General features: G+C 55.5%; 1 protein-coding gene across 3 annotated transcripts; it reads right to left on the reverse strand.

Annotated features, from left to right (window-relative positions):
• Positions 1-1,107: 1,107 nt before the first annotated feature.
• On the reverse strand, positions 1,108-14,908 carry GBA2 (glucosylceramidase beta 2; the record flags this gene model as incomplete). Of its 3 annotated transcripts, none has more annotated exons than XM_082301064.1 (17): positions 1,108-2,029; positions 2,117-2,308; positions 4,093-4,208; positions 4,521-4,663; positions 4,799-4,905; positions 5,054-5,205; positions 5,681-5,788; positions 6,427-6,531; positions 6,847-7,031; positions 7,134-7,259; positions 7,542-7,695; positions 8,977-9,079; positions 9,442-9,681; positions 10,238-10,456; positions 10,553-10,668; positions 10,870-10,952; positions 14,721-14,908. In XM_082301064.1, 17 exons carry the CDS (start codon positions 14,906-14,908, stop codon positions 1,802-1,804), a joined length of 2,565 nt encoding a protein of 854 aa, XP_082157190.1. In that variant the 3' UTR covers positions 1,108-1,801. The 3 variants fall into 3 exon arrangements, with proteins under 3 accessions (XP_082157190.1, XP_082157189.1, XP_082157191.1); XM_082301063.1 differs by having other exon boundaries at positions 10,870-10,961; XM_082301065.1 differs by lacking the exons at positions 1,108-2,029; positions 2,117-2,308 and adding an exon at positions 2,906-3,121 and having other exon boundaries at positions 10,870-10,961.
• Between the last annotated feature and the right edge of the window lie 71 nt (positions 14,909-14,979).

Genomic DNA, 14,979 nt, shown 5'->3' on the forward strand with positions numbered 1-14,979 from the left:
TTACTACAGATTAGAAGCTATATGTATTGTATGATGCACTATTTCGGAGCAGCATTAATTATATTAAAGCTAGCAAAACCAATTACAAATAAGAGCCTGAAGTTACTCATCCGTACTAGTGATTGTGGGCAAATCTCTTTAGTTCAGCCTTAGTGAGGGGGCAAACCTATTTTTCCTCCATAAAGGGCAGAATCTCCACATACATTCTGGGAAGGGGTGTGTAAGAAGATCCTGCCCTTAGAAACTGGGAGCAGGTTTTTACAGTATAAAGTGATTGACTGTCAGCCAGATGTCAGCTGGGTCAGCTCAGCAGCTTTAGATATGTTATCTATAGTATCACCTTCTGGTTCCTTTATTTGGTTCTTTACCAGTTTTATGACATCTTCACCGCTATCAGGATGTTTAACTTTGGGGACTGACTCATTTCAGCATTTTTCAACACCAAAAGCAGCATGACACCCCTTTCTCCATTTACCACTTAGCAAATAGGGAATTAATTGCTCAAGTTGTTTTACTCCCACTCAGGCAGAGCATCCTGCTACAGAAAGGGAACTGGGGTGTCCCTCTCTCCATCCAAGGGATAACAGCAGGGGTGCTGACTATCTGTCTGTCCAGGGAGATCTGTATGTCTGGGGACACAAAGGGAAAGGCAGGGGAGCTCCCTCCTTTCTTTCCCCCCCACACCAGGCTGGTACAGCCTTCAAATGCTGCAGTGGCAGAGAAAGAAAGAAAAGGAGGCAAGGTGGTAACCCTGGGCAGAAGGGGACTCGATTTAGTCAAGGGCCTGCAGCCCTGTGGCTCAGCTGCTCCCCACAGAGGCCTTCTCAGGAGGAATGCTCTCGCCTCTGCTGCATGCAAAGCAGTCCAGGCAGAGCCAGGAGCCAAGCAAGAAGCAGGTCTTGCCTGCTGTCACATCTGGGCAAGTAGGTAAGGAGGCAGATCCTGCTCCCTTTGGCAAAACTCCACAAGAGTAAGCCACCACTGGGACTCGTCCACTCCCTGCATCCGTAGCCCTCCAGCCCAACCCAAGAAGAAAAAATGGGGGCAGAAAGGATTTCCTCTTTTGGCTTGGCCTGGTGGAAAGAAGATACCGAAGATGAACAAGAGTAGACAGCTAGACAGATTTATTAAGAATTGAAGTGATTTATCCCCTTAAATGTGCTCCACTGCCTGCCCCCGGCGCCAGCAGGGAGGGGGGCCATGGTACCAGACCAGGACCTGCTTCTTGGGCTCAGATTGTCACCATCCAGGGAGCCGGGTCTCCCCTGGGGATTGTATCTGCCACAGGCCCTCCTGGGGCAGAGCCAGTCAGTATGTGCAGTGTCACCCCAGGACAACTACAGCATCCATGTGCCTGAGTGCACCAGTCCAACATCCTCACACACACACTCACCCACACCCTTTTTCTCCCTGCAGGACAGGTCCCCCCCACCTTACCCAGCCCAATGACTGCAGCAGAGAGGTCTCCTGTGCCCCTGGACAAGGTACCAGCTGCAGTTTGGGATGGCTGGGGAACCAGCAGGCTATCAGAGCCCTGAGCGACGGGGAAGGGGAGGCACAGGCTCCAGCAGCCACTCCTTAACCCACCCCCCTCTGAGGAGACATCCCCGCACCTCTGATCCCCCCGTGTGCTCAGTATCAGTGGCTGGAAGCCCCCTGAGGTCAAGGGCATGTAGTGGAGGTAGGGAAGGAAAACAGCAATGCGAGTACTAGCACAGAGCGGGAGGGGAGGGTCCCTGCCTGCCATCTGTGGCCCCCCCAGCCCGCGGTGTGCCCGCTGCTCTGCCCAGTGCCACGATGCTCAAGCGTGGGTGGGGCCCTGGGGGAGCTGGGCGGGTGCCAGTGCCTGGCCAGCCCGGCGCTCCAGGGCCAGCTGCATGCTCCAGATGCTGAGGGGCCGCATGTAGGCCAGCGAGCGGTACACCTTCTTCTCCCGATAGGCCTCCGGCGTCTGGAAAGCCATGCCCAGCCGTTCCCAAACCGTCCGGTAGCAGCCCTCCGCCGTGCGGAAGCCTTCCTCCACCATGCCCTGCAGGAGAGGAGAGAGGACCATCAGCACATCCACGGAGCGCACAGAGCACATGCTGGGAAGTGCGGCAGCAGCATCCCCGCTCACCTCCTGGATCATGGTGGCAGCCAGGGAGTAGACCACGCCAATCCACACCTCGTTGGACTGGACGCTGGAGGTGTCGGGCATGCCGTCGGGTCTCATGCCGTTCACTGCTCCCATGGTGCCGCCCGCGAAGCTCATCACGTTCTTCTCGAAGATGGTCTTGAGCGCGCTGAGAACATGACTCTTGGGGAAAACCTGGGCGGACAGAGATGGGCTCGATGCTCATGTGGACCCCTCAGGCTGGGTCTGGAGCGGGATTAAATTTTCCATGAGGAAAAGGGCAACACTGTTCGCTGGGTCAATAGCAATGAATTCTCACCTCAGGAAAACAACAGGAGGACATGAAAAGACTCTTTCCCCGAAAACAGCAAAAAGCTCCCAGAGGAGAGCAGAGAGGTGCTGAACCACATTCCACCTTCCTCCTGAGGAGGCTGACAGCTCATCCAACTAGTCCATCTCCAAAAACAGCTTCTCACCCACAGTCACTAGCCAAGCCCCTTTCCCATCTCTTGGGGGTTTGCTTTGGGGGCCTGGCCAACCACACCATCCTCCTTTGGTTTATGTTCATCACTTGCAAGAGAAGCAAGAGCCAGGAGGCTCATCAGCACAGCCCAGGGATGTGCCAGACACTTCTTGCCAGTCTGGTGACACTAGAGCCAGGAGAAGCAGAGGCTGGGATGACACCAGGCAGGACCTTGCTGGGAAGGCTGGGCAGTCCAACGAGACAGCTTTGGCAGACTCAAAGCAAAAGCAGCAAATTCCTTCTCTCTGTGCTCAAGCCCAGCAGCCCTGCAGACATTTTTACCCAGTGTGGCTCTGGAGATAAGCCATGGGGATGCTGTAGGAATCAGTAAAGGGCTGATGTGCCCTTCTCTGGCAGAAGCTTTTGGGGCACACTTTCTTCAGGACTGGATCACAGGCTGCTCTTACATCACGTTTCTGACTCGTTCACTGCTGCCTTGTGCACGCAGCAAGGCCACATTAATGAGGTTACTGACAGGAGTGATGCTAGCGAGGCAACAGATCAAAATACGTGGAAAAAAATCACGGAATGTCATAGTAAACAGAGAGGAATTCACCAGTCCCACCTCCAGTGAGCTCAGAGCTCACCAGAAAGCAGGGAGAAGTGCCACCTTCAGCAGCAGCAGTTGGAAGCTGGGCAAAGGCAGGCCAGATTCTGGACTGCACCATGTTTACTCTTTCCTCCCAAAAGGATATTACTGCAGGAGGGCTGGGCCAGATTCTGCCTGGAGCTCCAGGCACAGTCCCAACCCCACAGCAGGTTAAACACAGGAGGGAATGACCAGGTAAAGTCACCTGAAGCTCCCCTCTGATTTACCAACAGACAGTGAAGTGGTTTGTCACCCTCCCACAGACAAAGCCACTCCTCCCTTCACTCAGCAGACGCATTTGCCTGCCCATCTCCACGAGAAAGCTTTGCTCTGACAACTGCCCAAGGGACATAAATAACCCAGTGGTTCTCCACTGCACCCCTCTCTTCCAGGTATTGCAGCACCAGCAGCTGCTCTGACCATCCCACCAGACACGAGGAGTCTGCAGCCAGTTCTCTTGCAACTGAAGAGCAACAGACTCTAGGGCTTGGAATAAGCCATAGTTCCCTCTGATACTAATTTTGGACTTTTTAGGGCAGCAAATAACTTGGAAAGTTTCCTACACTTTTTTCTACCATTTTTAAACAAATAGCACCCTGTCCAGAGCAAACTTCATTGGGGCCAAAGATAACTGCAGTTATACATCCCTGCTGCATGGCCTCTCTGTGAGAAGGTTTTGGTTTAAGATGGATTCCACTGGATCCATCCAACAGCCTCCACTGGGGTGTGCACATTGGGAGAGCAGGCAGGTGCCCCCACACCAGCCCTAATGTGTACCACGCAGCATGCACCAGCCCTGCTGCTGTTTCCCTCCTGCCACAGGTCCCATCTCACCCCAACCTTACACCAAGCAGCCCCTTCTCTTACCTCAAACTCCCCTTGGTCCAGACCACAAGCTCCCAGAAACCACTGCCCAGCACACTGGTCTGACATGATACTGCTGGAGGTGTGACTTCCACTGCTATCATAGTTGTAGTATTTTCCTGGAAAAGGCAGGAAACAGTTTTAAATCAATAGATTAGGATACTGCTTCATGTGAGCTGTCCCTACACACCACCCTGTGTGGCAGGAGCACAGCTGCTTTTTCCACAAGACTCTTCTTCCTTCCCCACACCTGTTCCCTCCTAGACACCTGCTCCTTCCCCTCCACTCCCTTCCTTTCCCCCATCTTGGAGGGACAGTATCACCCCTTTCTTCCCCCATTCCCCACAAGGCTTCATGATCCAAGGAGGAGCCACCCCCTCCCAAGGGACACATGGCCAGCTGAGCATGGTTCCCCACTGCTGAGCACCCACCATTCCAGAGCCTCTTCTCAAACGCCTCCTTGCCCTTGTTCAGGATGTCCAGGTATTTCTGCCGGACCTCAGTATCCCCGAGCACCTCTGCCATCTTGCACATCATGCAGACGGCAGCCAGCCACAGCCCGCCACAGTAGGCGCTGCCGGAGCCAAAGGAGAGAAGCATCAGGAATGTGGGACACCTCAAGGGTTCCACGACAAGTGGGATACAAGCTCTGAGCTGTGTCCCCACCCCACAGTCCCCATCTCCAGCTCCACCTGCCTCTCTGTCTCACCTGGCTCCATGCACCACCCATGCGTCATACGTCTGGTCAGCAAAGCCACCGTTTTCAATAAGCCCATCGTTATCCGTGTCAAACTTCAGCTCCGACTCCATCACAGCCTGTGGGAGAGGCAGGAGATGGTCACGCAGCTCTCACATCCTGGAAGCTCCTCTCACTCTGCTTGGGAGCATCCATCCTCTCAGGACGTTGCTTGGCTCCTGAGGAAGTGGGAAAGGGTGATGCCCCACGGGTCTGACCTCCCAGTACCTGGCATACTGGCCACATGTCCTGCAGGTACAGGCAGTCGTGTGTCAGGTAGTAGTCACGGTACACCTGCAGCACAAACTTCAGGTTGAGGTCCTTCCAGTCAGCAGTGTCGTGCATCAGGTAGGCGTTGACACGCTGCCATGGCTCATCATCTAAACCAGGACAGACCAGATGCAGCAGGGCAGCAAGCAACCAACACCCCTGCTCCTACACAGGAGCAAGGACTCAAGGGTGCTGTGAGCAAGCACATGTGTTGTACCCAGTGCCATCTCATCTAGTGAGAACAGCCTTCCTGCTACTTCCCTCCATCTCCCTTGTACAAAGCTCCATGCAGCACGGTCTTCATCATCACCCCACACCATCCAGCTTTCCACTCCCAGAAAATACAGAATCACAGAATCATTAAAGCTGGAAAAGACCTCTCAGCACTGCTAAGTTCCCCACTGAACTACCTCCCTAAGTGCCTCATCTACACTTTTTTTAGACACTCCAGGAATGGTGATACCACAACTTCCCAGGCAGCCTGTTCCAACACTTGACAACAACAAACAGTATCTCATGCAGCATACCCATTTCCCACAGCTTGGCACCCTCTCTGCTCCTCCACAGGTCCAACAGATCCCTCACCTGGGTCCCCAATGTCATGTGGCACCACGTTCTTCATCTTCACCTGGGCTGTCTGACCACACATCAGGTACTGCCGGGGCTGGACATCCTCATTCACCACAGTGACAGCTGCAGAGGACACAGAGGAAGACACATTAGAAGGGCAGCAGAAGCTGCAGAAGAAAGGTCCAAGCATAGGCACGGGCAGGGCCACCAGTACATCAGGCTGCCCTCAACGGCTCCAAGATCACAGCCCTCTGTAAAGGGTTGAGGGGAGACCAGGCTGCTCCCTGTACCCCCCTCAGCAGGGGACATACAGCTGTCATCACCTCCCTAGGGCTGGGTTGGGAAGGGACCATAGTGGGTCAGCCCTTCCAGAGCCCAGCAATGAGCTGTGCTCCACCCCTGCTTGGGGCACTACCGAGCAGCCACCAAGCCCAGACAGAGCAACAGGGTCTGCAAACAGCTCTGTGTGTCTGCTCTGCAAGGGGCAAGGACAGAGATGGGAAGACCAGGGGCTCCCCCCAGGGCAGGCAGAGACAGCTGTGCACCCCCAGCGTGGCAAGAAGGCACCCTCAGTGCCGGGCACAGAGACGCTCAGGCAGCAACATTCCAGGGCTGCATGTCCTGGGCACAGCAGAGCAGCTGATGGGGGATGCTGGATCCATGGCACACATCTCTACAGCAGCTGCTGTTGCAAATCCTCCATCTCTTCCTGAGGTGAAGCCCTGAGCACACACCAAGGCAGGGCCTCTGGGGACACTCACCAATGTCATACTGCAGGCTGATCTGCAGCTTGGGCCACAGCATGACGAGAGCGAAGGAGGCGTAGAAATGGACATCATAGGTGTTGTACATCCGGTACTCCTGGCCTGGCAGGACAGGGCAGATGGTGAGGGATGGGGAAGGGAGAAGGGGGGCAGGTCCTCCCTCCACATGGCCCAGGACAAGGGGATCTTCCCCAGCACAGGCAGGGGCTTCCATTCAAAGTGCATTTTATTCTCTACATAAGGGTCTGGAGAATATTTCCTGCCGTATCCTACGGGGCTGCAAGGGGTTTACCTAGGAATAGCACTGCTCCCTACACACTGGAGTGTGAAAAACATCCCCATGGCAGGTTAAAAGCGCATGGCTACATTAATGGGAGGGGATGAATTAGGAGAATCCCTCACATCCCTGTGAGTTACCTTCCAAATAAGCAAACCTTCCGTACTCCCGCAGGACAGGGAGGAGGTGGGACAGCCCAGCCCCCGCCGGCCCCTGCAGATCCTCAGCACAGCAATCTGGAGGCACCTCCATCCAGATGGTTCCCCCATCCGTCATGAAGTAGAGCTCATTGAAGAGGGCCGACTTGTACCAGGAAGGCAGCTGGCTGCGGGGAAGAGGGAAGCCTGCCCTCAGTGGCTGAGGTGGTGATGCTGCTACGACAGCCAGCCCCAGGAGGCCACTGGGAAAGTGCCCTCATCTGCCCTACCTGTTCTCCAGGATGGGATTCTGCCACGCTTCGATCTTCCTCTCCCACTCCTCATAGTGTGTCAGGGCGTAATGGGACAGGGCAGGAGCAGCATCGCCTTCACTGCCAAAAAACCGTGTGTACCGCCTGCCAAGCAAGGGTTTGGTGAGCACCCCATGGGCTCCACCTGGGAAACCCACATGGACACCACAGAGGGACACTGAACTACACCAAACAGCAGAACTCAACTGCTACTGCAGGGGCATTGGGGAGCAGGGGCTGAACACAGGGACCCCTCCCTGAGCTGGCAGGACCACAGCCACAGGAAGCGTGTGGCAAAAGGTCCCCACATTGTACAGAAATCAGGAAGGAGGGAAAAGGGGGCTTTGGGGGGCTTAAGCCAAACACCACTGGAGACAACCCACCTACCTGAGGTGCAGCTTTTCCTTGGAGCCAAAGTGAACACGGGGCATGTCCCAAGCCAGGGCCAACTCTAGTGTCTTGTGCCCATGGGCAGGCACCCGGCAGCTGGCACACACTGCTGCTGCTGTCACCTCCCCCTTCTCTGTCGGGCTGCTTTTACCTGCCAGGAAAAATTGATATTCTTAAGCAATCAAGGAAGACCAAAGAGAGGGTAACTGAAGTTCACACACACCTTGAGGGAGATGAGACTGTATGGGCATACCAAAGCCCCCATACAACCTTGAAGGTACAGCCCCAGGTCTTTAAGGGATGATGCTGCGGTAGGAAAAAAATACCTTCCATGGGAGGAGTGGCTAAAAGGATTCAGTCATCCAAGAACAGGAACAAATCAGGCAGGAAAAGCCACGAGGCATGAATGGAAGCTACAGAGTATCCCATGACTCTGTATCTGCGCTGCACTCAGAGACACTGTGACTTTCTAGGGACAGTCATTGTTTCCAGCTTTTTGCAGGGTGTTTGAGCCATGCTGGTACTTAAGAAAAGCCCTGAGGTGGCTGGATAATTATATGCTAGTTCTGACATGTGTACAAGGTAAACTCATTAGAGCAACATAAGCACAGATCCTGACTATGATAATGTCTGGCAGGCATGAAGGAAAACCACATCCCAATAGCCTGGGGAGCTCTGAGTGCATCCAGGCAGGAAGCTTATTTTTCTGGAAAAAATTACTTATTAAACACTTCATTTACATAATTTAAGCCTCAAGAAATCTTGCAAAGACCCAGAGGCAGCATCACTAGTTTGTCAGCACCATCCTTGTTTAAAAACTGACAGACATTGGGGAAATGGTCACCTTTTATGGCAATAGGAGGTGACCAGCAAAGGCTGGAGACGCCACCCTACTTCAAGGCTCCTCCCAAAAGAGTGAGCAGAGACCTGAGGATGGATGCAGAATCATCAAAGGAATAGCAGAAACCTTCAGAGAACTGGTACAGTAGACAGAGGACAGGAAGCAATGGCAGCACTAAACCCCCAGCACTGTTAAACACTGGCTGGAACAATTCTGATGGAATACAACTCGTTCATCTGGCAACTGGAACTGAGGGAAGGTGGCTGGGCAGCACACTGGCTCCCTAGCAGAAATCTAATTCAGTGCGCAACCACACACAGACTAATGAGATACTGGCACGTGTAACCAATACCCAAGAACAGTCCCAAAGTGGTATGAACATTTTTTGGAGAACCACAGAAGGGATGAGCAACAGGAAGTCTGGATACAGCCTAAAGTTGAGAACAAGCCTAAGCATCCTGGACAGCTTTTTACCAACCAAGGAAGCTGGAGGGAGGGAACTCTGCCCTGGCTTGGGTGCCCAGAACCAGTGTGGCCACCCTTTCCCACTGCTCCCTCTCCTCCCATCCCACAGAGGATGGACGGACTCACCGGTGGGTGAATCCAGCCTGCCATCCTGCAGGAGGTCCTGCCACACCTCTCTACCCAATCCTGCGGGATTGAATGCCGTGACATGGGTGACTGCTGTGCCAGCCTGGGAAAGGGAAGAGCATCATCAGGGGCTGCTACTTTGGAGGAGAAAATTAATGCTCTCCACTCCCCAACACCACCACCAGGATATGACACTCACTTCCCATGTGCTGCCCAGCAACTCTAACCCCAAACTTGTAGCCCCACAAGCTTCACCCTCAGTTGCTCTCCTGATACCCCCAAAGAGGGTGCCCTCAGGGAAGTCATTTTCCCACTCTTGGGATCAGGGAAGCACTGAGAACTGGTGCCAACCCCAAACCCATTGCACATCCATCCTTTACCAGCTGCTGCAAGCAGCTCCCCCACATCCAGCAGGGCTGCACAACCTCCCCAGCAGCACCCATAGCACCAGGGCCAGCCCTTTACCTTCTCCCGGGCAGAGATGGCCAAGGTGAAGGGGTTCACAGCCGGGAAGTGGTGCAGCAGGACTCCAGCAACCCGCTCGCCATCCTTCTGGAAGGTGAAGGGCTCATTCCAGTGCCTGCCGCTCCTGTCCTCCTTCGCTCCTGTGCCATTCTGCAGGCTGAACATGATGGACACTTCCACGTCCTCATCCCTCCCGTTCTCCACCTCCCAGATGAACACTCCCACTGGCAGGCTGGAGTCCTGGCAGAGACACAGAATGCTGTCTACAGGGCTGCTGCTCCACAGGCAGCTGCCCCACCATCATTTCCCCCACTGATGGGGACACCATGCAGGAAGCAGAAGGAGCAACAGCACCAGGAATAATAACTTGGTCTTGTTGCCAAGCTGAGGAGCAGCAGCAGAAGCAGAGGAATTTGGGAGGCAGGCAAGGTAAAATTCGGAAAAGAAGCCCTGGGCTAGCAAACACCACAACGGGCAGCAGAGATGGAAAGCGGCTTTTAAGGCTCAGCCGGGTGTCTCATCACTCAACTGCTCGGCAGGTTGATACAGGCTCACGTGCTGCGCTGGGGTAAGAGGAAGGTCAGACATGTCAGCAGCGCAGCTGCCGCCCTCGCCTGGGGCTGGTAGCCAGCAGGGGCAGTGCAGCAGCTGAGCCATCCCTCGATGCAATGCCGAGCTCCCGCATGGCTGCGGGGGTTCCCAGCCTGGGACCATTGCTGAGTGTAGGCACGGGGAAATGTTGGGAAAGCCCGGCTAAGGAGGAGCTCTGCCCTCGGGAATGCCATCACCTCCTTACCTTATAGTCATGGGGGATGACGGGAGAGAGCTGTCGGCAAGTGAGCACCACGTTCTGCCCCGGCAGCTCATAGACCAGCCAGGCACGGGGGTACAGGGCATGGTAAAAGGCATAGTGGCCACAGTAGCCCCAGTTCCAGCCCTGCAGGGTGCTGGGCCTCTCCACGGACAAGACCTGCTGGTAAATCGTCTGCCCCTTGCACCGCAGGCACACCGTGAACTGTGGAGGAGAGGAGCCGGGGATGAGATGAGCATGGCATGATGTCCCAAGTGCCCAGGCTGCTGCAGTGACACTCTCTCCCCTCGCAGACCCTACCTGATTGGCGATAACCGTTTCATAGTGGTAAAGACCAGGGTTCAGCTGCCAGCGGCAGAACTCTCCCCGCCAGCCACGGGTGATGGTGCCTCCCCCGATCCCGCCGAGCGGACACCCTGGCAAAGACACCAAAAGTTAGCCCTCATTCCTCCCCCTGGTGGGATCTGGCACAAGAACTCTCCCCATGCATCTCTGCAGCGGAGGAACACTCAGCATCACCCGCAGCACGAAAGCTCCTTGAGTCACTCATTCCATCTAGCACCCAGATGGCCCCATGTGAACCTCCGCCCATCCCAGTGCCCAAAGTGCAGACTGACCATAGATCTGCTGCAGCGGAACAGCACACAAGAGGTCAATGAAGGCAGATTTCTTCTCTATGCGGGTCTTCTTTAACCACCACCTGAAGTATCTGCAAGGGAAAGAGAAGCATTAAAGAAGACAGGAGCAGGCAACAGCATCCCTTCAGTGCTACTGGGCAGGATGAGCACAGGTTGAGCTTTCCCTCCTTGTAGAGATGTACAACAGGAACCTGTGTCCCTGTGCCCATGGCACAAGGGGTGACAGCCTCTATCATCCATCTGGAGCACGCATCGGTCAGCAAGCACAAGCAGGCAAAGTCCAGGCAGCTCAGGACTGACTGTAAGGGCAATTCAGGAGCAGGACTCCCAGCTCATGCAGGACAGGAGGCTTTCCCAGACATCCACAATGCACAAGGACCACCACCACCTCCATGCCTGGTACAGAATGTCCTGCTAAGGAAGGCCTGAAAACAGAGGTACAAGCCCAGAGAAGCCACACACTGCTCCAGGGACACAAGCTTTGCTCTTCTACCTCCATGTCCCCACTGCCATAAACTGCCACATCCCTGTGCCACATCCTCAGAGGCAGATTGCACAGCGCAGCCTTTCCCTGGAAGTGGGGATGGTTGCTGTCTGCAGCCGGCAGGATCCTGGGGACTCGCCTCCAGCCACACACCAGCTGCGCAGACCAGCACTGCCCATCCGATAATTTCTCACCCAAAGGTCTGGGAATCGAGACACCCAAACAAGACACCTGTGGCCGGGTGTGCCAGCACCACTCCAGGCAAGAGGATCAGGGCTGGGCTCCGAGTCAGTGCTTTTAAGTCCTGGCTTTGGCTAATAAACTGCCTCAAGTTAAGCCTTCTGTACAGAGACAATTAGCACACGGAAACCAGCTACCAGACCAGAAGCAGCTGAACCCTGTCCAGCAGTCAGGCAAGACCCAGACAGCAGCTCCATGGCCCTGGGTGCCAGGAGGGCAGTGGGGACACGGGAACCCCCACGGAGGACAATGTCCCTGAGCTACCTGCAGACACCCATGCCATACTGCCAAGCAGAAAACCACCCCGACCAGGAGCACTGTCCTGCCCCTGGTTTCACAGGATGCAGAGCACAGGCAATGGGCAATAATCCTCTGGGACATGTACACCAAGGAGAAAACGGGAGAGGTTCTTCCATGACACATCTACTACTACACTTCCCCAGCAGAAATAACCCACACTTGACTTTTTGGCTGCTCACTGGGCATACACCTTTATTCACCAACATCTAAGGTCTCCAGATCCCTCAAAGGGTGAGATTTTCTGGGTTGCAGTCTCACAGGACCTAATTGCAGCCTGCTCTCCACTCCTACAGACCCAGCTTTTGTGTTTGGCTGTCTGTGGATGTTTTGCTCATAGAGGTTCAGGGCATGATGAGAACCAGCCTGTCCTGCATGACTGCCCTGAAGCAGGGCCTGCCACTATCTTCCAGCTACATCTGCTGCAACTGCTCTTCTCCAGCCAGGACAGCCCTGGCCCTACCCTGCCAAGGCGAGGTTTTGGCAGTGTTCTCCCTCTCAAGGAAATGATTATTATTCTTTTTCAACCCAGCGCCAGGGAACCAACCCAGCCTCTTCCCCAGCAGGCTTCTGGCAACAGGAAATAAGATGTCCAGGCAGAGTGGCTGCAGCACAGCCTAGTGGGGCATTCTGACTCCTTGGAAAGGAGGCAAGAGATGGATTTCAAGAAGCAGTTTTTCCAGGAGCACACAATAGAAAAAAATTGAGATTTATTTCCACTGCCAGAGTCCTTTTACCATCTCAATAGCAAACTCTTCTCCTGCCAGCTTCTCCCAAAATTGTGCAAGCCAAGAAGAGAAGCCCAGCGGTCGACACCCAATTGCTGGCTATTAACAGCTCTGCCAGGGCTACAGAATAACCAGGAGAAAGTCTTTGTGCTCTGTAGCACCAAAAGCCCGGCCAGGTCTGGAGGGCTTTCTTTCCCTTCAAATGGCAGCGGAATTAGAACCCATCTGAACATTACCCAGCTGATCTGGATTCATGCTGTGACCCCGCTCAGGACACAAGCCATCTCTGTGGAAATCTACCTGCACCTCTTCTCCTGCCTCACCAGCCCCAGCTGAGTCCTCTGCACAGCCCTTTCTTTCCAGACACGCATATGCCCCACAGTTACCCCGATGAGCCCTGATTAACAAAAAATCCTGCCCCAGGGCTGTCAACATCCCCAGGCATGTCACCCGCATCAAGGGCTGGTGCTGCAGAAGAGGGCACCCATCATCATGTTTAATTCAACACAACAGTGTCAACCCAAGATGTGGTGGCTCCTCTGCCAGTCCTGGACCTCCTGAGCCAAAGATGTGCAGTGACTCCAAGGCACTCCCAGTGGCTACAAACACCTGCAGCAGGTGACTTTGCACTTGATGTATCAAGCCAGGCCAAGTTTTGAGAGCATCCCTGGCACAGGGGCTACTCACCATGGGTCACTCAGGAAAGGGCAGGCCAGTCTGCAGAGCTTCATAGATCCCTGCACCATGACACAGAACTGTGCTCCAGGCTCCTCTCGCAGCACCACCACCCAGGTTTCCATGTCATGGAAGATGCTCACATGCCCACCAATGCCTGGAGCATGCAGCCTCCCATACACCCTCACATCCCTGAATGGGCTGCCCTGTGTCAGCCAATAGTGTTGGCCTTGGGTTTTAACTCAAGCCCACACAGGTATTTCTTGTCGTCCCAGCACTTTGTCTCCTCTGCTCTTGAAGCTGGAATCTCCTTGCAAGGAAGCTCTTGCCCTTGCAAAAAGTATTTTGAAATGACAACCAAATCACCTCCTAAACTTGAACAGAAGAGGCAGCAGTTTGACTTTGAGCTTCCTGCTTTCAAAGACCTTCTCCTAGGTCTGATACAAGCCACTTCCAGACTTCAATAAGTACAAGGCCAGGATTGCTTCTCCTCCCTGCTCACCCCACCAGAACTTCATGCTTTCCCACATGCTCAGCTCATCCCAACCTGACGCGGCGGCTTTTCCAGCAGCCTTTATTTATCTCCAGTGCATGACCGACGCTCTCCTTTCCCTGATGTCCAGATTCGCGCCGGGGTGTCTCAGGTCAGACCAGCATGTCGTGCACCCCGAAGCAATCCAGTATTTGCCCTTTCATGCAGCTTTGCAGGAACCAGCTTGGCAAGCTACAGCCCCCAAGGACACCAGCAGAAAATGGAGGCAAGAGACATAAATCCAGCACAAGGAAATAAGCGATGCCGTCGCCGGTCCCAGCACTCAACCTGACGAGCGCACAAACACTGCCAGCGCTCGGAGTCCCGCTTTAAAGGTTAAAACAACACCCTCGCTTTCCACGCGTGTTCTCCATCGTTACTTCCAGCTCACCCCAACGCAAACCGGGAGAGGTGCCCCATTCCCAAACCTGCCGCAGCACTGCGTTCCAAACCCCTCCCAGCCGGCCCCAGTCTAACCTCCAGCTGCCAGCACAGGGGACGATGAGGCAGCGATGAGCCCTGGGGGTGGGAGATGGGGGTCCCCATCCCCAAGCAATGCCCCAGTCCTCCCCGCTCCCCCCGTTCTGGCCAGCCCGAGCGCCGGGTGCTGCCCCTTAGCATCAGCGCTCCCAGTGCCGGCGCCAGGAAGGCTGGAGAGTGCCGGCGGCTCCGGGCGGCAGTAGGGCGGCTCCCGCCAGCCCGGGGCCTTCCGTGATCCGCCGGACTCTGCCCTCCGTGCACTGGGACACCGCCGGCACCTCCCCGGGCCGAGGCCCCCGCAGCACCGAGCGGCTCCAGCGCGACGCTGTGTCACCCCGCGGGACGCCCTCCCTCGTCCCGGTGTGTTCCCGGCCCCCTCCGCTCCTCCCCGTACCGCAAGGCGAGGCCGATGTGCCGCAGGACGTCGCGGACCGGCACGTCCCCAGCGCCGTAGGGCTGCCGCAGCTCCTCGAAGCTGTGTGCCAAGCAGACGCGCCAGCCGTCCGCCGCCACGCCGCGGCCCCGCGCTGCCCCCTCGTAGCGCCGCATCAGCGGCCCCGCCGCCTCCGCCACCTCCGCCATCACCGCCCCCCGGCCCGTGCGCGCCCTCTTCTTGACCGCCCCGCCCCGCCCCGCCCGCGCCCCCGGGGCAC

The sequence above is a fragment of the Coloeus monedula genome, assembly GCF_965178545.1.
Source record: "Coloeus monedula genome assembly, chromosome: Z".
Classification (NCBI taxonomy): domain Eukaryota; kingdom Metazoa; phylum Chordata; class Aves; order Passeriformes; family Corvidae; genus Coloeus; species Coloeus monedula.